The following is a 20,686-nucleotide window of genomic DNA, read 5'->3' as shown; positions in this document are numbered from 1 at the left end:
TGCGCGCTACCGGGAAGGGAGGTTGTGGGGGCTGATGCCCCCCTCTCCGCTCCCCTCCACCCCCTCCACCCCCGCCCCCTCCTCGGTCGCGTCTCGCTGGGCCCCCCGATCGGGTGACCCCCCCCCGCACCAGCGTGCTCTCTGAGTGACATCGCTCTTTGGCTGGCCCACCACCGCCTAGGGGTTTATTACGCGTGCCACCCCCCCCCCACTCGCGCGTCCACACTCACGAACCGCGCTGATTACGCAATATTGTATAATTCGCCGCCACAGGTGTTCGGAATTAATTAATTAATATGCGGAAATATTTAATTAATCTGCGCTCGTGGAATATACACTCACTAATGTATCTCTGCGCGATACACGCGCTGGCGCGGGCGAACGTTTGTTTAATTAATTATTTTTATATGCGTGCGCGCGTCATACACACACACTAATTTGAGTCACCCACACCCGGCAGTGCGCCAATCGCTGTCCCACCGCTCTTTACCACTCTCCACACACACGCACGCCGAGTCAAACAACAATCTGGTACCAAGGTTGTATTCCCGGCGCGAATAGCGAGCCCTTGCTTGTGGCCCCTTCGGACAGCGCCTAACCTCTTATCACCCACCCTTCGCAATGCACGATTATCCTCACGCTATGGCTGATGGCGAACTGGGCTGAATCGGCCACCCGAACGTTCACTCACCTTGCGGGCATGATGGGGGGGGTTGGGGAAGATGCTGGCCCGCGAAGACTTTTCCCGGACAATGATTCGCAGCTGCACCCAACAAGCGTGACACGAACGCTGAGGGCCCACTGTTCATGCTGTCCGTAGGGCGTCTGCCTTGGGGACCACGCCCCTCCTCCCCGTGTCGTGTATGCTTCATCGTGGCCGAGTTGTAAAGCTCTATGCCCCCTTTTAGGGGGGCCGCCATGTAATCCGGCCTGGGGTGGGGGTGGGGGGGGTTCGGCCAATCTCCTGGTTCGGGGAAACCGTGGAACATCCCTGCTAGGGGGGTCCTCGGGTAAAAACCCATCGTACCAGGTGACCCCCGCCCGAGACCCTACGGGGTGCATGTGAGTGTTTATTGGGGGCGTGCGTGCGATCGTGTGGAGGGGTGCAAAGAGAGAGCAGCAATGGCCGAGTTGCTCTGCTGCCGTGGCACCACAAGGCAGAGGTCGCAACCGGGTACCCGATACCCGTACCCTACCCGATACCCGGCTACCCGTACCCGGCCGGGTACGGGTAGCCGTTTGCGACCCTGGTGCGGCGGGGTACGGGTAGGCCGTGAGTCACTGGTGAGTAACTATTTGTCACTCATTTCGGGTAGGGTACGGGTATGGAACGGGTACGGGTTCGGGTACCCATTTGCGACCCTGGTGCGGCCGGGTACGGGTAAGGAATCAAAACCCGTTTGCGACCTCTGCCACAAGGTCACCGCGGTGGCTGTTTATGATGAGAGGGGCATGCGGTTGAATAGGAGGTGCCAGTGGTATGTTCAATGGAGAATACCGGTTTGGGGATTGGAATTGTGAAACTGGTCGCGTGGATGCGAAAAGGTGAACAGGGAAATGAGAATAGGATACGAAGCGTGCTTTATGAAACATACCACCCATGTCTCTACGCGTGGCGGACACTGGCAGGATGTTCCCCCCGAGGTGGGACCGACCCTTGTAATTATCGATACTATAGAATCGCCGCGATATGGCGACACCAAGATACGTCGCACGATATAAGATCCACAGAAAATCGTTTCGTAGATGGTTGTTTCCCGTTTGGGTTTCTTGTAAAGTGCAGCATGTTACTGTCCAGAGAGAACTATACGATTAATATAAAACCTCCATTGGTGAAGTTTGCTAATATATTTATAAATGAGTGCTGTGTTAAATGGTGTCGGGAGTCTGTGAGGGCAGGGCGACCACATGACGTCTGCGACTTTCCAAATAAGTTTGTGTTACTGGGAGCAGCTTGTGAGTTACTAATAGGGTTTTTGTGTAACTGGGAGCAGCTTGTGCGTTACTAATAGGGGTTTTGTGTAACTGGGAGCAGCTTGTGCTTGACTAATAGGGTTTTTGTGTAACTGGGAGCAGCTTGTGTGTTACTAATAGGGTTTTTGTGTAATTGGGAGCAGCTAGTGCGTGACTAATAGGGTTTTTGTGTAACTGGGAGCAGCTTGTGCGTTACTAATAGGGTTTTTGTGTTACTGGGAGCAGCTTGTGTGTTACTAATAGGGTTTTGAGTAACTGGGAGCAGCTTGTGTGTTACTAATAGGGTTTTTGTGTTACTGGGAGCAGCTTGTGTGTTACTAATAGGGTTTTGTGTTACTGGGAGCAGCTTGTGTGTTACTAATAGGGTTTTGAGTAACTGAGAGCAGCTTGTGTGTTACTAATAGGGTTTTTGTGTAACTGGGAGCAGCTTGTGCGTGACTAATAGGGTTTTGTGTTACTGGGAGCAGCTTGTGTGTTACTAATAGGGTTTTGAGTAACTGGGAGCAGCTTGTGTGTTACTAATAGGGTTTTTGTGTAACTGGGAGCAGCTTGTGAGTTACTAATAGGGTTTTTGTGTAACTGGGAGCAGCTTGTGCGTGACTAATAGGGGTTTTGTGTAACTGGGAGCAGCTTGTGAGTTACTAATAGGGTTTTTGTGTAACTGGGAGCAGCTTGTGCGTGACTAATAGGGGTTTTGTGTAACTGGGAGCAGCTTGTGTGTTACTAATAGGGTTTTTGTGTAACTGGGAGCAGCTTGTGCGTGACTAATAGGGTTTTTGTGTAACTGGGAGCAGCTTGTGCGTTACTAATAGGGGTTTTGTGTAACTGGGAGCAGCTTGTGAGTGACTAATAGGGTTTTTGTGTTACTGGGAGCAGCTTGTGTGTTACTAATAGGGTTTTTGTGTAACTGGGAGCAGCTTGTGCGTGACTAATAGGGTTTTTGTGTAACTTGGAGCAGCTTGTGTGTTACTAATAGGGTTTTTGTGTAACTGGGAGCAGCTTGTGAGTTACTAATAGGGTTTTTGTGTAACTTGGAGCAGCTTGTGTGTTACTAATAGGGTTTTTGTGTAACTGGGAGCAGCTTGTGCGTTACTAATAGGGTTTTTGTGTAACTGGGAGCAGCTTGTGTGTTACTAATAGGGTTTTTGTGTAAGTGGGAGCAGCTTGTGTGTTACTAATAGGGTTTTTGTGTAACTGGGAGCAGCTTGTGCTTGACTAATAGGGTTTTTGTGTTACTGGGAGCAGCTTGTGAGTAACTAATAGGGTTTTTGTGTGACTGGGAGCAGCTTGTGAGTTACTAATAGGGTTTTTGTGTAACTGGGAGCAGCTTGTGAGTTACTAATAGGGTTTTTGTGTAACTGGGAGCAGCTTGTGCGTGACTAATAGGGGTTTTGTGTAACTGGGAGCAGCTTGTGTGTTACTAATAGGGTTTTTGTGTTACTGGGAGCAGCTTGTGCGTGACTAATAGGGTTTTTGTGTGACTGGGAGTAGCTTGTGAGTTACTAATAGGGTTTTTGTGTAACTGGGAGGAGCTTGTGCCTTACTAATAGGGTTTTTGTGTGACTGGGAGCAGCTTGTGAGTTACTAATAGGGTTTTTGTGTAACTGGGAGCAGCTTGTGCGTGACTAAAAGGTTTTTGTGTGACTGGGAGCAGCTTGTGAGTTACTAATAGGGTTTTTGTGTGACTGGGAGCAGCTTGTGCGTGACTAATAGGGTTTTTGTGTGACTGGGAGCAGCTTGTGCGTGACTAATAGGGTTTTTGTGTAACTGGGAGCAGCTTGTGAGTTACTAATAGGGTTTTTGTGTAACTGGGAGCAGCTTGTGAGTTACTAATAGGGTTTTTGTGTAATTGGGAGCAGCTTGTGAGTTACTAATAGGGTTTTTGTGTTACTGGGAGCAGCTTGTGAGTTACTAATAGGGTTTTTGTGTAACTGGGAGCAGCTTGTGCGTGACTAATAGGGTTTTTGTGTTACTGGGAGCAGCTTGTGTGTTACTAATAGGGTTTTTGTGTAACTGGGAGCAGCTTGTGAGTTACTAATAGGGTTTTTGTGTAACTGGGAGCAGCTTGTGAGTTACTAATAGGGTTTTTGTGTAACTGGGAGCAGCTTGTGAGTTACTAATAGGGTTTTTGTGTTACTGGGAGCAGCTTGTGAGTTACTAATAGGGTTTTTGTGTAACTGGGAGCAGCTTGTGCGTGACTTATAGGGTTTTTGTGTAACTGGGAGCAGCTTGTGAGTTACTAATCGGGTTTTTGTGTTACTGGGAGCAGCGTATGTGTTACTAATAGGGTTTTTGTGTTACTGGGAGCAGCTTGTGCGTGACTAATAGGGTTTTTGTGTTACTGGGAGCAGCTTGTGAGTTACTAATAGGGTTTTTGTGTAACTTGGAGCAGCTTGTGTGTTACTAATAGGGTTTTTGTGTGACTGGGAGCAGCTTGTGAGTTACTAATAGGGTTTTTGTGTAACTGGGAGCAGCTTATGAGTGACTAATAGGGTTTTTGTGTTACTGGGAGCAGCTTGTGTGTTACTAATAGGGTTTTTGTGTGACTGGGAGCAGCTTGTGAGTTACTAATAGGGTTTTTGTGTAACTGGGAGCAGCTTGTGTGTTACTAATAGGGTTTTTGTGTAACTGGGAGCAGCTTGTGCGTGACTAATAGGGTTTTTGTGTAACTGGGAGCAGCTTGTGAGTTACTAATAGGGTTTTTGTGTAACTGGGAGCAGCTTGTGAGTTACTAATAGGGTTTTTGTGTAACTGGGAGCAGCTTGTGCGTTACTAATAGGGTTTTTGTGTAACTGGGAGCAGCTTGTGAGTTACTAATAGGGGTTTTGTGTAACTGGGAGCAGCTTGTGCGTTACTAATAGGGTTTTTGTGTAACTGGGAGCAGCTTGTGTGTTACTAATAGGGTGTTTGTGTAACTGGGAGCAGCTTGTGCGTGACTAATAGGGTTTTCGTGTAACTGGGAGCAGCTTGTGCGTTACTAATAGGGTTTTTGTGTAACTGGGAGCAGCGTGTGTGTTACTAATAGGGTTTTTGTTTAACTGGGAGCAGCTTGTGCGTGACTAATAGGGTTTTCGTGTAACTGGGAGCAGCTTGTGCGTTACTAATAGGGTTTTTGTGTAACTGGGAGCAGCGTGTGTGTTACTAATAGGGTTTTTGTTTAACTGGGAGCAGCTTGTGCGTGACTAATAGGGTTTTTGTGTAACTGGGAGCAGCTTGTGCGTTACTAATAGGGTTTTTGTGTAACTGGGAGCAGCGTGTGTGTTACTAATAGGGTTTTTGTGTAACTGGGAGCAGCGTGTGTGTTACTAATAGGGTTTTTGTTTAACTGGGAGCAGCTTGTGCGTGACTAATAGGGTTTTTGTGTAACTTGGAGCAGCTTGTGTGTTACTAATAGGGTTTTTGTGTAACTGGGAGCAGCTTGTGCGTTACTAATAGGGTTTTTGTGTAACTGAGAGCAGCTTGTGTTACTAATAGGGTTTTTGTGTAACTGGGAGCAGCTTGTGCGTGACTAATAGGGTTTTTGTGTTACTGGGAGCAGCTTGTATGTTACTAATAGGGTTTTTGTGTAACTGGGAGCAGCTTGTGCGTGACTAATAGGGTTTTTGTGTAACTGGGAGCAGCTTGTGCGTTACTAATAGGGTTTTTGTGTAACTGAGAGCAGCTTGTGTGTTACTAATAGGGTTTTTGTGTTACTGGGAGCAGCTTGTGCGTGACTAATAGGGTTTTTGTGTAACTGGGAGCAGCTTGTGTGTTACTAATAGGGTTTTTGTGTTACTGGGAGCAGCTTGTGCGTTACTAATAGGGTTTTTGTGTAACTGGGTGCAGCTTATGTGTTACTAATAGGGTTATTGTGTAACTGGGAGCAGCTTGTGCGTGACTAATAGGGTTTTTGTGTAACTGGGAGCAGCTTGTGCGTGACTAATAGGGTTTTTGTGTAACTGGGAGCAGCTTGTGTGTTACTAATAGGGTTTTTGTGTAACTGGGAGCAGCTTGTGTGTTACTAATAGGGTTTTTGTGTTACTGGGAGCAGCTTGTGCGTGACTAATAGGGTTTTTGTGTTACCGGGAGCAGCTTGTGTGTTACTAATAGGGTTTTTGTGTGACTGGGAGCAGCTTGTGCGTGACTAATAGGGTTTTTGTGTGACTGGGAGCAGCTTGTGCGTGACTAATAGGGTTTTTGTGTAACTGGGAGCAGCTTGTGTGTTACTAATAGGGTTTTTGTGTAACTGGGAGCAGCTTGTGTGTTACTAATAGGGTTTTTGTGTAACTGGGAGCAGCTTGTGTGTTACTAATAGGGTTTTTTGTGTAACTGGGAGCAGCTTGTGAGTTACTAATAGGGTTTTTGTGTAACTGGGAGCAGCTTGTGAGTTACTAATAGGGTTTTTGTGTAACTGGGAGCAGCTTGTGAGTTACTAATAGGGTTTTTGTGTAACTGGGAGCAGCTTGTGAGTTACTAATAGGGTTTTTGTGTTACTGGGAGCAGCTTGTGAGTTACTAATAGGGTTTTTGTGTAACTGGGAGCAGCTTGTGCGTGACTAATAGGGTTTTTGTGTTACTGGGAGCAGCTTGTGAGTTACTAATAGGGTTTTTGTGTAACTGGGAGCAGCTTGTGCGTGACTAATAGGGTTTTTGTGTAACTGCGAGCAGCTTGTGCGTGACTAATAGGGTTTTTGTGTAACTGGGAGCAGCTTGTGAGTGACTAATAGGGTTTTTGTGTGACTGGGAGCAGCTTGTGCGTGACTAATAGGGTTTTTGTGTGACTGGGAGCAGCGTATGTGTTACTAATAGGGTTTTTGTGTTACTGGGAGCAGCTTGTGCGTGACTAATAGGGTTTTTGTGTAACTGGGAGCAGCGTATGTGTTACTAATAGGGTTTTTGTGTGACTGGGAGCAGCGTATGTGTTACTAATAGGGTTTTTGTGTGACTGGGAGCAGCTTGTGCGTGACTAATAGGGTTTTTGTGTAACTGGGAGCAGCTTGTGAGTGACTAATAGGGTTTTTGTGTAACTGGGAGCAGCTTGTGCGTGACTAATAGGGTTTTTGTGTAACTGGGAGCAGCTTGTGCGTGACTAATAGGGTTTTTGTGTGACTGGGAGCAGCGTATGTGTTACTAATAGGGTTTTTGTGTTACTGGGAGCAGCTTGTGCGTGACTAATAGGGTTTTTGTGTTACTGGGAGCAGCTTGTGAGTGACTAATAGGGTTTTTGTGTTACTGGGAGCAGCTTGTGTGTTACTAATAGGGTTTTTGTGTGACTGGGAGCAGCTTGTGAGTTACTAATAGGGTTTTTGTGTAACTGGGAGCAGCTTGTGAGTGACTAATAGGGTTTTTGTGTTACTGGGAGCAGCTTGTGTGTTACTAATAGGGTTTTTGTGTGACTGGGAGCAGCTTGTGTGTTACTAATAGGGTTTTTGTGTAACTGGGAGCAGCTTGTGAGTGACTAATAGGGTTTTTGTGTTACTGGGAGCAGCTTGTGTGTTACTAATAGGGTTTTTGTGTGACTGGGAGCAGCTTGTGAGTTACTAATAGGGTTTTTGTGTAACTGGGAGCAGCTTGTGTGTTACTAATAGGGTTTTTGTGTAACTGGGAGCAGCTTGTGAGTGACTAATAGGGTTTTTGTGTTACTGGGAGCAGCTTGTGAGTGACTAATAGGGTTTTTGTGTTACTGGGAGCAGCTTGTGAGTGACTAATAGGGTTTTTGTGTTACTGGGAGCAGCTTGTGAGTGACTAATAGGGTTTTTGTGTTACTGGGAGCAGCTTGTGAGTTACTAATAGGGTTTTTGTGTTACTGGGAGCAGCTTGTGTGTTACTAATAGGGTTTTGTGTAACTGGGAGCAGCTTGTGAGTTACTAATAGGATTTTTGTGTAACTGGGAGCAGCTTGTGAGTTACTAATAGGGTTTTTGTGTAACTGGGAGCAGCTTGTGTGTTACTAATAGGGTTTTTGTGTAACTGGGAGCAGCTTGTGTGTTACTAATAGGGTTTTTGTGTAACTGGGAGCAGCTTGTGAGTTACTAATAGGGTTTTTGTGTAACTGGGAGCAGCTTGTGTGTTACTAATAGGGTTTTTGTGTAACTGGGAGCAGCTTGTGTGTTACTAATAGGGTTTTTGTGTAACTGGGAGCAGCTTGTGAGTTACTAATAGGGTTTTTGTGTAACTTGGAGCAGCTTGTGTGTTACTAATAGGGTTTTTGTGTAACTGGGAGCAGCTTGTGAGTTACTAATAGGGTTTTTGTGTAACTTGGAGCAGCTTGTGTGTGACTAATAGGGTTTTTGTGTAACTGGGAGCAGGTTGTGTGTTACTAATAGGGTTTTTGTGTAACTGGGAGCAGCTTGTGTGTTACTAATAGGGTTTTTGTGTAACTGGGAGCAGCTTGTGTGTTACTAATAGGGTTTTTGTGTAACTTGGAGCAGCTTGTGTGTGACTAATAGGGTTTTTGTGTAACTGGGAGCAGCTTGTGAGTTACTAATAGGGTTTTTGTGTAACTGGGAGCAGCTTGTGTGTTTCTAATAGGGTTTTTGTGTAACTGGGAGCAGCTTGTGTGTTACTAATAGGGTTTTTGTGTAACTGGGAGCAGCTTGTGTGTTACTAATAGGGTTTTTGTGTGACTGGGAGCAGCTTGCGAGTTACTAATAGGGTTTTTGTGTAACTGGGAGCAGCTTGTGTGTTACTAATAGGGTTTTTGTGTGACTGGGAGCAGCTTGTGTGTTACTAATAGGGTTTTTGTGTAACTGGGAGCAGCTTGTGCGTGACTAATAGGGTTTTTGTGTGACTGGGAGCAGCTTGCGAGTTACTAATAGGGCTTTTGTGTTACTGGGAGCAGCTTGTGCGTGACTAATAGGGTTTTTTTGGTGACTGGGAGCAGCTTGTGAGTTACTAATAGGGTTTTTGTGTGACTGGGAGCAGCTTGTGTGTTACTAATAGGGTTTTTGTGTTACTGGGAGCAGCTTGTGTGTTATTAATAGGGTTTTTGTGTGACTGGGAGCAGCTTGTGTGTTACTAATAGGGTTTTTGTGTGACTGGGAGCAGCTTGTGAGTTACTAATAGGGTTTTTGTGTGACTGGGAGCAGCTTGTGCGTGACTAATAGGGTTTTTGTGTTACTGGGAGCAGCTTGTGTGTTACTAATAGGGTTTTTGTGTGACTGGGAGCAGCTTGTGTGTTACTAATAGGGTTTTTGTGTGACTGGGAGCAGCTTGTGAGTTACTAATAGGGTTTTTGTGTGACTGGGAGCAGCTTGTGCGTGACTAATAGGGTTTTTGTGTTATTGGGAGCAGCTTGTGTGTTACTAATATGGTTTTTGTGTGACTGGGAGCAGCTTGTGTGTTACTAATAGGGTTTTTGTGTAACTGGGAGCAGCTTGTGTGTGACTAATAGGGTTTTTTTGTTACTGGGAGCAGCTTGTGTGTTACTAATAGGGGTTTTGTGTAACTGGGAGCAGCTTGTGAGTGACTAATAGGGTTTTTGTGTTACTGGGAGCAGCTTGTGTGTGACTAATAGGGTTTTTGTGTTACTGGGAGCAGCTTGTGAGTTACTAATAGGGTTTTTGTGTAACTGGGAGCAGCTTGTGAGTTACTAATAGGGTTTTTGTGTAACTGGGAGCAGCTTGTGAGTTACTAATAGGGTTTTGTGTTACTGGGAGCAGCTTGTGAGTTACTAATAGGGTTTTTGTGTTACTGGGAGCAGCTTGTGAGTTACTAATAGGGTTTTTGTGTTACTGGGAGCAGCTTGTGAGTTACTAATAGGGTTTTTGTGTAACTGGGAGCAGCTTGTGAGTTACTAATAGGGTTTTGTGTAACTGGGAGCAGCTTGTGAGTTACTAATAGGGTTTTGTGTTACTGGGAGCAGCTTGTGAGTTACTAATAGGGTTTTTGTGTTACTGGGAGCAGCTTGTGAGTTACTAATAGGGTTTTTGTGTTACTGGGAGCAGCTTGTGAGTTACTAATAGGGTTTTTGTGTTACTGGGAGCAGCTTGTGCGTGACTAATAGGGTTTTTGTGTAACTGGGAGCAGCTTGTGAGTTACTAATAGGGTTTTGTGTTACTGGGAGCAGCTTGTGAGTTACTAATAGGGTTTTTGTGTTACTGGGAGCAGCTTGTGTGTTACTAATAGGGTTTTGTGTAACTGGGAGCAGCTTGTGCGTGACTAATAGGGTTTTTGTGTAGCTGGGAGCAGCTTGTGCGTGACTAATAGGGTTTTTGTGTTACTGGGAGCAGCTTGTGCGTGACTAATAGGGTTTTTGTGTGACTGGGAGCAGCTTATGTGTTACTAATAGGGTTTTTGTGTTACTGGGAGCAGCTTGTGCGTGACTAATAGGGTTTTTGTGTCACTGGGAGCAGCTTGTGAGTTACTAATAGGGTTTTGTGTTACTGGGAGCAGCTTGTGCGTGACTAATAGGGTTTTTGTGTAACTGGGAGCAGCTTGTGAGTGACTAATAGGGTTTTTGTGTTACTGGGAGCAGCTTGTGCGTGACTAATAGGGTTTTTGTGTTACTGGGAGCAGCTTATGTGTTACTAATAGGGCTTTTGTGTAACTGGGAGCAGCTTGTGTGTTACTAATAGGGTTTTTGTGTTACTGGGAGCAGCTTGTGTGTTACTAATAGGGTTTTTGTGTCACTGGGAGCAGCTTGTGAGTTACTAATAGGGTTTTTGTGTAACTGGGAGCAGCTTGTGTGTTACTAATAGGGTTTTTGTGTCACTGGGAGCAGCTTGTGAGTTACTAATAGGGTTTTTGTGTAACTGGGAGCAGCTTGTGCGTGACTAATAGGGTTTTTGTGTTACTGGGAGCAGCTTGTGTGTTACTAATAGGGTTTTGTGTAACTGGGAGCAGCTTGTGAGTGACTAATAGGGTTTTTGTGTTACTGGGAGCAGCTTGTGTGTTACTAATAGGGTTTTGTGTAACTGGGAGCAGCTTATGAGTTACTAATAGGGTTTTTGTGTAACTGGGAGCAGCTTGTGTGTTACTAATAGGGTTTTTGTGTAACTGGGAGCAGCTTGTGTGTTACTAATAGGGTTTTTGTGTTACTGGGAGCAGCTTGTGTGTTACTAATAGGGTTTTTGTGTTACTGGGAGCAGCTTGTGCGTGACTAATAGGGGTTTTGTGTAACTGTGAGCAGCTTGTGCGTGACTAATAGGGTTTTTGTGTTACTGGGAGCAGCTTGTGAGTTACTAATAGGGTTTTTGTGTAACTGGGAGCAGCTTGTGCGTGACTAATAGGGGTTTTGTGTAACTTGGAGCAGCTTGTGTGTTACTAATAGGGTTTTTGTGTTACTGGGAGCAGCTTGTGAGTTACTAATAGGGTTTTTGTGTAACTTGGAGCAGCTAGTGTGTTACTAATAGGGTTTTGAGTAACTGGGAGCAGCTTGTGTGTTACTAATAGGGTTTTTGTGTAACTTGGAGCAGCTTGTGTGTTACTAATAGGGGTTTTGTGTTACTGGGAGCAGCTTGTGAGTTACTAATAGGGTTTTTGTGTAACTTGGAGCAGCTAGTGTGTTACTAATAGGGTTTTGAGTAACTGGGAGCAGCTTGTGTGTTACTAATAGGGTTTTTGTGTAACTGGGAGCAGCTTGTGAGTTACTAATAGGGTTTTGAGTAACTGGGAGCAGCTTGTGCGTTACTAATAGGGTTTTTGTGTAACTGGGAGCAGCTTGTGTGTTACTAATAGGGTGTTTGTGTAACTGGGAGCAGCTTGTGCGTGACTAATAGGGTTTTTGTGTAACTGGGAGCAGCTTGTGCGTTACTAATAGGGTTTTTGTGTAACTGGGAGCAGCGTGTGTGTTACTAATAGGGTTTTTGTTTAACTGGGAGCAGCTTGTGCGTGACTAATAGGGTTTTTGTGTAACTGGGAGCAGCTTGTGAGTTACTAATAGGGTTTTTGTGTAACTTGGAGCAGCTTGTGTGTTACTAATAGGGTTTTTGTGTAACTGGGAGCAGCTTGTGCGTTACTAATAGGGTTTTTGTGTAACTGAGAACAGCTTGTGTTACTAATAGGGTTTTTGTGTAACTGGGAGCAGCTTGTGCGTGACTAATAGGGTTTTTGTGTTACTGGGAGCAGCTTGTGTGTTACTAATAGGGTTTTTGTGTAACTGGGAGCAGCTTGTGCGTGACTAATAGGGTTTTTGTGTAACTGGGAGCAGCTTGTGCGTTACTAATAGGGTTTTTGTGTAACTGGGAGCAGCTTGTGTGTTACTAATAGGGTTTTTGTGTTACTGGGAGCAGCTTGTGCGTGACTAATAGGGTTTTTGTGTAACTGGGAGCAGCTTGTGTGTTACTAATAGGGTTTTTGTGTTACTGGGAGCAGCTTGTGCGTTACTAATAGGGTTTTTGTGTAACTGGGTGCAGCTTATGTGTTACTAATAGGGTTATTGTGTAACTGGGAGCAGCTTGTGCGTGACTAATAGGGTTTTTGTGTAACTGGGAACAGCTTGTGCGTTACTAATAGGGTTTTTGTGTAACTGGGAGCAGCTTGTGCGTGACTAATAGGGTTTTTGTGTTACTGGGAGCAGCTTGTGAGTTACTAATAGGGGTTTTGTGTAACTGGGAGCAGCTTGTGTGTTACTAATAGGGTTTTTGTGTAACTGGGAGCAGCTTGTGTGTTACTAATAGGGTTTTTGTGTTACTGGGAGCAGCTTGTGCGTGACTAATAGGGTTTTTGTGTTACCGGGAGCAGCTTGTGTGTTACTAATAGGGTTTTTGTGTGACTGGGAGCAGCTTGTGCGTGACTAATAGGGTTTTTGTGTGACTGGGAGCAGCTTGTGCGTGACTAATAGGGTTTTTGTGTAACTGGGAGCAGCTTGTGTGTTACTAATAGGGTTTTTGTGTAACTGGGAGCAGCTTGTGTGTTACTAATAGGGTTTTTGTGTAACTGGGAGCAGCTTGTGTGTTACTAATAGGGTTTTTTGTGTAACTGGGAGCAGCTTGTGAGTTACTAATAGGGTTTTTGTGTAACTGGGAGCAGCTTGTGAGTTACTAATAGGGTTTTTGTGTAACTGGGAGCAGCTTGTGAGTTACTAATAGGGTTTTTGTGTTACTGGGAGCAGCTTGTGAGTTACTAATAGGGTTTTTGTGTAACTGGGAGCAGCTTGTGCGTGACTAATAGGGTTTTTGTGTTACTGGGAGCAGCTTGTGTGTTACTAATAGGGTTTTTGTGTAACTGGGAGCAGCTTGTGAGTTACTAATAGGGTATTTGTGTAACTGGGAGCAGCTTGTGAGTTACTAATAGGGTTTTTTTGTAACTGGGAGCAGCTTGTGAGTGACTAATAGGGTTTTTGTGTGACTGGGAGCAGCTTGTGCGTGACTAATAGGGTTTTTGTGTGACTGGGAGCAGCGTATGTGTTACTAATAGGGTTTTTGTGTTACTGGGAGCAGCTTGTGCGTGACTAATAGGGTTTTTGTGTAACTGGGAGCAGCGTATGTGTTACTAATAGGGTTTTTGTGTGACTGGGAGCAGCGTATGTGTTACTAATAGGGTTTTTGTGTGACTGGGAGCAGCTTGTGCGTGACTAATAGGGTTTTTGTGTAACTGGGAGCAGCTTGTGAGTGACTAATAGGGTTTTTGTGTAACTGGGAGCAGCTTGTGCGTGACTAATAGGGTTTTTGTGTAACTGGGAGCAGCTTGTGCGTGACTAATAGGGTTTTTGTGTGACTGGGAGCAGCGTATGTGTTACTAATAGGGTTTTTGTGTTACTGGGAGCAGCTTGTGCGTGACTAATAGGGTTTTTGTGTTACTGGGAGCAGCTTGTGTGTTACTAATAGGGTTTTTGTGTTACTGGGAGCAGCTTGTGTGTTACTAATAGGGTTTTTGTGTGACTGGGAGCAGCTTGTGAGTTACTAATAGGGTTTTTGTGTAACTGGGAGCAGCTTGTGAGTGACTAATAGGGTTTTTGTGTTACTGGGAGCAGCTTGTGTGTTACTAATAGGGTTTTTGTGTGACTGGGAGCAGCTTGTGAGTTACTAATAGGGTTTTTGTGTAACTGGGAGCAGCTTGTGTGTTACTAATAGGGTTTTTGTGTAACTGGGAGCAGCTTGTGCGTGACTAATAGGGTTTTTGTGTTACTGGGAGCAGCTTGTGAGTGACTAATAGGGTTTTTGTGTTACTGGGAGCAGCTTGTGAGTGACTAATAGGGTTTTTGTGTTACTGGGAGCAGCTTGTGAGTTACTAATAGGGTTTTTGTGTTACTGGGAGCAGCTTGTGTGTTACTAATAGGGTTTTGTGTAACTGGGAGCAGCTTGTGAGTTACTAATAGGATTTTTGTGTAACTGGGAGCAGCTTGTGAGTTACTAATAGGGTTTTTGTGTAACTGGGAGCAGCTTGTGTGTTACTAATAGGGTTTTTGTGTAACTGGGAGCAGCTTGTGTGTTACTAATAGGGTTTTTGTGTAACTGGGAGCAGCTTGTGAGTTACTAATAGGGTTTTTGTGTAACTGGGAGCAGCTTGTGTGTTACTAATAGGGTTTTTGTGTAACTGGGAGCAGCTTGTGTGTTACTAATAGGGTTTTTGTGTAACTGGGAGCAGCTTGTGAGTTACTAATAGGGTTTTTGTGTAACTTGGAGCAGCTTGTGTGTTACTAATAGGGTTTTTGTGTAACTGGGAGCAGCTTGTGAGTTACTAATAGGGTTTTTGTGTAACTTGGAGCAGCTTGTGTGTGACTAATAGGGTTTTTGTGTAACTGGGAGCAGCTTGTGTGTTACTAATAGGGTTTTTGTGTAACTGGGAGCAGCTTGTGTGTTACTAATAGGGTTTTTGTGTAACTGGGAGCAGCTTGTGAGTTACTAATAGGGTTTCTGTGTAACTTGGAGCAGCTTGTGTGTGACTAATAGGGTTTTTGTGTAACTGGGAGCAGCTTGTGAGTTACTAATAGGGTTTTTGTGTAACTGGGAGCAGCTTGTGTGTTACTAATAGGGTTTTTGTGTAACTGGGAGCAGCTTGTGTGTTACTAATAGGGTTTTTGTGTGACTGGGAGCAGCTTGCGAGTTACTAATAGGGTTTTTGTGTAACTGGGAGCAGCTTGTGTGTTACTAATAGGGTTTTTGTGTAACTGGGAGCAGCTTGTGTGTTACTAATAGGGTTTTTGTGTGACTGGGAGCAGCTTGCGAGTTACTAATAGGGTTTTTGTGTAACTGGGAGCAGCTTGTGTGTTACTAATAGGGTTTTTGTGTGACTGGGAGCAGCTTGTGTGTTACTAATAGGGTTTTTGTGTAACTGGGAGCAGCTTGTGCGTGACTAATAGGGTTTTTGTGTGACTGGGAGCAGCTTGCGAGTTACTAATAGGGCTTTTGTGTTACTGGGAGCAGCTTGTGCGTGACTAATAGGGTTTTTTTGGTGACTGGGAGCAGCTTGTGAGTTACTAATAGGGTTTTTGTGTGACTGGGAGCAGCTTGTGTGTTACTAATAGGGTTTTTGTGTTACTGGGAGCAGCTTGTGTGTTACTAATAGGGTTTTTGTGTGACTGGGAGCAGCTTGTGTGTTACTAATAGGGTTTTTGTGTGACTGGGAGCAGCTTGTGAGTTACTAATAGGGTTTTTGTGTGACTGGGAGCAGCTTGTGCGTGACTAATAGGGTTTTTGTGTTACTGGGAGCAGCTTGTGTGTTACTAATAGGGTTTTTGTGTGACTGGGAGCAGCTTGTGTGTTACTAATAGGGTTTTTGTGTGACTGGGAGCAGCTTGTGAGTTACTAATAGGGTTTTTGTGTGACTGGGAGCAGCTTGTGCGTGACTAATAGGGTTTTTGTGTTACTGGGAGCAGCTTGTGTGTTACTAATATGGTTTTTGTGTGACTGGGAGCAGCTTGTGTGTTACTAATAGGGTTTTTGTGTAACTGGGAGCAGCTTGTGTGTGACTAATAGGGTTTTTTTGTTACTGGGAGCAGCTTGTGTGTTACTAATAGGGTTTTCTGTAACTGGGAGCAGCTTGTGAGTGACTAATAGGGTTTTTGTGTTACTGGGAGCAGCTTGTGAGTTACTAATAGGGTTTTTGTGTTACTGGGAGCAGCTTGTGTGTTACTAATAAGGTTTTGTGTAACTGGGAGCAGCTTGTGAGTTACTAATATGATTTTTGTGTAACTGGGAGCAGCTTGTGAGTTACTAATAGGGTTTTTGTGTAACTGGGTGCAGCTTGTGTGTTACTAATAGGGTTTTTGTGTAACTGGGAGCAGCTTGTGTGTTACTAATAGGGTTTTTGTGTAACTTGGAGCAGCTTGTGTGTTACTAATAGGGTTTTTGTGTAACTGGGAGCAGCTTGTGTGTTACTAATAGGGTTTTTGTGTAACTGGGAGAAGCTTGTGTGTTACTAATAGGGTTTTTGTGTAACTGGGAGCAGCTTGTGCGTGACTAATAGGGTTTTTGTGTGACTGGGAGCAGCTTGTGAGTTACTAATAGGGCTTTTGTGTTACTGGGAGCAGCTTGTGCGTGACTAATAGGGTTTTTGTGTGACTGGGAGCAGCTTGTGAGTTACTAATAGGGTTTTTGTGTGACTGGGAGCAGCTTGTGTGTTACTAATAGGGTTTTTGTGTTACTGGGAGCAGCTTGTGTGTTACTAATAGGGTTTTTGTGTGACTGGGAGCAGCTTGTGTGTTACTAATAGGGTTTTTGTGTGACTGGGAGCAGCTTGTGTGTTACTAATAGGGTTTTTGTTTGACTGGGAGCAGCTTGTGAGTTACTAATAGGGTTTTTGTGTGACTGGGAGCAGCTTGTGCGTGACTAATAGGGTTTTTGTGTTACTGGGAGCAGCTTGTGTGTTACTAATAGGGTTTTTGTGTGACTGGGAGCAGCTTGTGAGTTACTAATAGGGTTTTTGTGTAACTGGGAGCAGCTTGTGTGTTACTAATAGGGTTTTTGTGTAACTGGGAGCAGCTTGTGTGTGACTAATAGGGTTTTTGTGTTACTGGGAGCAGCTTGTGTGTTACTAATAGGGTTTTGTGTAACTGGGAGCAGCTTGTGAGTGACTAATAGGGTTTTTGTGTTACTGGGAGCAGCTTGTGCGTGACTAATAGGGTTTTTGTGTTACTGGGAGCAGCTTGTGTGTTACTAATAGGGTTTTGTGTAACTGGGAGCAGCTTGTGAGTTACTAATAGGATTTTTGTGTAACTGGGAGCAGCTTGTGAGTTACTAATAGGGTTTTTGTGTAACTGGGAGCAGCTTGTGTGTTACTAATAGGGTTTTTGTGTAACTGGGAGCAGCTTGTGTGTTACTAATAGGGTTTTTGTGTAACTGGGAGCAGCTTGTGAGTTACTAATAGGGTTTTTGTGTAACTTGGAGCAGCTTGTGTGTTACTAATAGGGTTTTTGTGTAACTGGGAGCAGCTTGTGAGTTACTAATAGGGTTTTTGTGTAACTGGGTGCAGCTTGTGTGTTACTAATAGGGTTTTTGTGTAACTGGGAGCAGCTTGTGTGTTACTAATAGGGTTTTTGTGTAACTTGGAGCAGCTTGTGTGTTACTAATAGGGTTTTTGTGTAACTGGGAGCAGCTTGTGTGTTACTAATAGGGTTTTTGTGTAACTGGGAGAAGCTTGTGTGTTACTAATAGGGTTTTTGTGTAACTGGGAGCAGCTTGTGCGTGACTAATAGGGTTTTTGTGTGACTGGGAGCAGCTTGTGAGTTACTAATAGGGCTTTTGTGTTACTGGGAGCAGCTTGTGCGTGACTAATAGGGTTTTTGTGTAACTGGGAGCAGCTTGTGAGTTACTAATAGGGTTTTTGTGTAACTGGGTGCAGCTTGTGTGTTACTAATAGGGTTTTTGTGTAACTGGGAGCAGCTTGTGTGTTACTAATAGGGTTTTTGTGTAACTTGGAGCAGCTTGTGTGTTACTAATAGGGTTTTTGTGTAACTGGGAGCAGCTTGTGTGTTACTAATAGGGTTTTTGTGTAACTGGGAGAAGCTTGTGTGTTACTAATAGGGTTTTTGTGTAACTGGGAGCAGCTTGTGCGTGACTAATAGGGTTTTTGTGTGACTGGGAGCAGCTTGTGAGTTACTAATAGGGCTTTTGTGTTACTGGGAGCAGCTTGTGCGTGACTAATAGGGTTTTTGTGTGACTGGGAGCAGCTTGTGAGTTACTAATAGGGTTTTTGTGTGACTGGGAGCAGCTTGTGTGTTACTAATAGGGTTTTTGTGTTACTGGGAGCAGCTTGTGTGTTACTAATAGGGTTTTTGTGTGACTGGGAGCAGCTTGTGTGTTACTAATAGGGTTTTTGTGTGACTGGGAGCAGCTTGTGTGTTACTAATAGGGTTTTTGTTTGACTGGGAGCAGCTTGTGAGTTACTAATAGGGTTTTTGTGTGACTGGGAGCAGCTTGTGCGTGACTAATAGGGTTTTTGTGTTACTGGGAGCAGCTTGTGTGTTACTAATAGGGTTTTTGTGTGACTGGGAGCAGCTTGTGAGTTACTAATAGGGTTTTTGTGTAACTGGGAGCAGCTTGTGTGTTACTAATAGGGTTTTTGTGTAACTGGGAGCAGCTTGTGTGTGACTAATAGGGTTTTTGTGTTACTGGGAGCAGCTTGTGTGTTACTAATAGGGTTTTGTGTAACTGGGAGCAGCTTGTGAGTGACTAATAGGGTTTTTGTGTTACTGGGAGCAGCTTGTGCGTGACTAATAGGGTTTTTGTGTTACTGGGAGCAGCTTGTGTGTTACTAATAGGGTTTTGTGTAACTGGGAGCAGCTTGTGAGTTACTAATAGGATTTTTGTGTAACTGGGAGCAGCTTGTGAGTTACTAATAGGGTTTTTGTGTAACTGGGAGCAGCTTGTGTGTTACTAATAGGGTTTTTGTGTAACTGGGAGCAGCTTGTGTGTTACTAATAGGGTTTTTGTGTAACTGGGAGCAGCTTGTGAGTTACTAATAGGGTTTTTGTGTAACTTGGAGCAGCTTGTGTGTTACTAATAGGGTTTTTGTGTAACTGGGAGCAGCTTGTGAGTTACTAATAGGGTTTTTGTGTAACTTGGAGCAGCTTGTGTGTTACTAATAGGGTTTTTGTGTAACTGGGAGCAGCTTGTGTGTTACTAATAGGGTTTTTGTGTAACTGGGAGCAGCTTGTGCGTGACTAATAGGGTTTTTGTGTGACTGGGAGCAGCTTGTGAGTTACTAATAGGGCTTTTGTGTTACTGGGAGCAGCTTGTGCGTGACTAATAGGGTTTTTGTGTGACTGGGAGCAGCTTGTGAGTTACTAATAGGGCTTTTGTGTTACTGGGAGCAGCTTGTGCGTGACTAATAGGGTTTTTGTGTGACTGGGAGCAGCTTGTGAGTTACTAATAGGGTTTTTGTGTGACTGGGAGCAGCTTGTGTGTTACTAATAGGGTTTTTGTGTTACTGGGAGCAGCTTGTGTGTTACTAATAGGGTTTTTGTGTGACTGGGAGCAGCTTGTGTGTTACTAATAGGGGTTTTGTGTGACTGGGAGCAGCTTGTGAGTTACTAATAGGGTTTTTGTGTGACTGGGAGCAGCTTGTGCGTGACTAATAGGGTTTTTGTGTTACTGGGAGCAGCTTGTGTGTTACTAATAGGGTTTTTGTGTGACTTGGAGCAGGTTGTGAGTTACTAATAGGGTTTTTGTGTAACTGGGAGCAGCTTGTGTGTTACTAATAGGGTTTTTGTGTAACTAGGAGCAGCTTGTGTGTGACTAATAGGGTTTTTGTGTTACTGGGAGCAGCTTGTGTGTTACTAATAGGGGTTTTGTGTAACTGGGAGCAGCTTGTGAGTGACTAATAGGGTTTTTGTGTTACTGGGAGCAGCTTGTGCGTGACTAATAGGGTTTTTGTGTTACTGGGAGCAGCTTGTGAGTTACTAATAGGTTTTTTGTGTAACTGGGAGCAGCTTGTGAGTTACTAATAGGGTTTTGTGTAACTGGGAGCAGCTTGTGAGTTACTAATAGGGTTTTGTGTTACTGGGAGCAGCTTGTGAGTTACTATTAGGGTTTTTGTGTTACTGGGAGCAGCTTGTGTGTTACTAATAGGGTTTTGTGTAACTGGGAGCAGCTTGTGAGTTACTAATAGGGTTTTGTGTTACTGAGAGCAGCTTGTGAGTTACTAATAGGGTTTTTGTGTTACTGGGAGCAGCTTGTGAGTTACTAATAGGGTTTTTGTGTTACTGGGAGCAGCTTGTGAGTTACTAATAGGGTTTTTGTGTAACTGGGAGCAGCTTGTGAGTTACTAATAGGGTTTTGTGTTACTGGGAGCAGCTTGTGCGTGACTAATAGGGTTTTTGTGTAACAGGGAGCAGCTTGTGAGTTACTAATAGGGTTTTTGTGTAACTGGGAGCAGCTTGTGTGTTACCAATAGGGTTTTTGTGTAACTGGGAGCAGCTTGTGCGTTACTAATAGGTTTTTGTGTAACTGGGAGCAGCTTGTGAGTTACTAATAGGGTTTTTGTGTAACTGGGAGCAGCCTGTGAGTTACTAATAGGGTTTTTGTGTAACTGGGAGCAGCTTGTGTGTTATTAATAGGGTTTTTGTGTAACTGGGAGAAGCTTGTGCGTTACTAATAGGGTTTTTGTGTAACTGGGAGCAGCTTGTGTGTTACTAATAGGGTTTTTGTGTAACTGGGAGCAGCTTGTGTGTTATTAATAGGGTTTTTGTGTAACTGGGAGCAGCTTGTGAGTTACTAATAGGGTTTTTGTCTAACTGGGAGCAGCTTGTGAGTTACTAATAGGGGTTTTGTGTAACTGGGAGCAGCTTGTGTGTTATTAATAGGGTTTTTGTGTAACTGGGAGCAGCTTGTGTGTTACTAATAGGGTTTTTGT

General features: G+C 44.3%; 1 protein-coding gene across 1 annotated transcript in view; it reads right to left on the bottom strand.

Moving 5' to 3' along the window:
- The window catches only part of LOC144946260 (creatine transporter-like), a 64,608-nt gene that overhangs the window by 21,668 nt on the left and 22,254 nt on the right, over positions 1-20,686 (bottom strand). Inside the window, exons 2-3 of the mRNA XM_078875154.1 lie at positions 692-763; positions 11-96 (exon numbers count right to left, since the gene is read on the bottom strand). Coding sequence (XP_078731280.1) covers positions 11-96; positions 692-763 — 158 coding nt within the window. The remainder of the gene's footprint in view (positions 1-10; positions 97-691; positions 764-20,686) is intronic.

Source organism: Lampetra fluviatilis, chromosome 40, assembly GCF_964198595.1.
Source record: "Lampetra fluviatilis chromosome 40, kcLamFluv1.1, whole genome shotgun sequence".
Taxonomy (NCBI): Eukaryota; Metazoa; Chordata; class Hyperoartia; order Petromyzontiformes; family Petromyzontidae; genus Lampetra; species Lampetra fluviatilis.
Note: the sequence above shows the minus strand (reverse complement) of the source record. Positions and strands in the feature narration are given on the sequence as shown.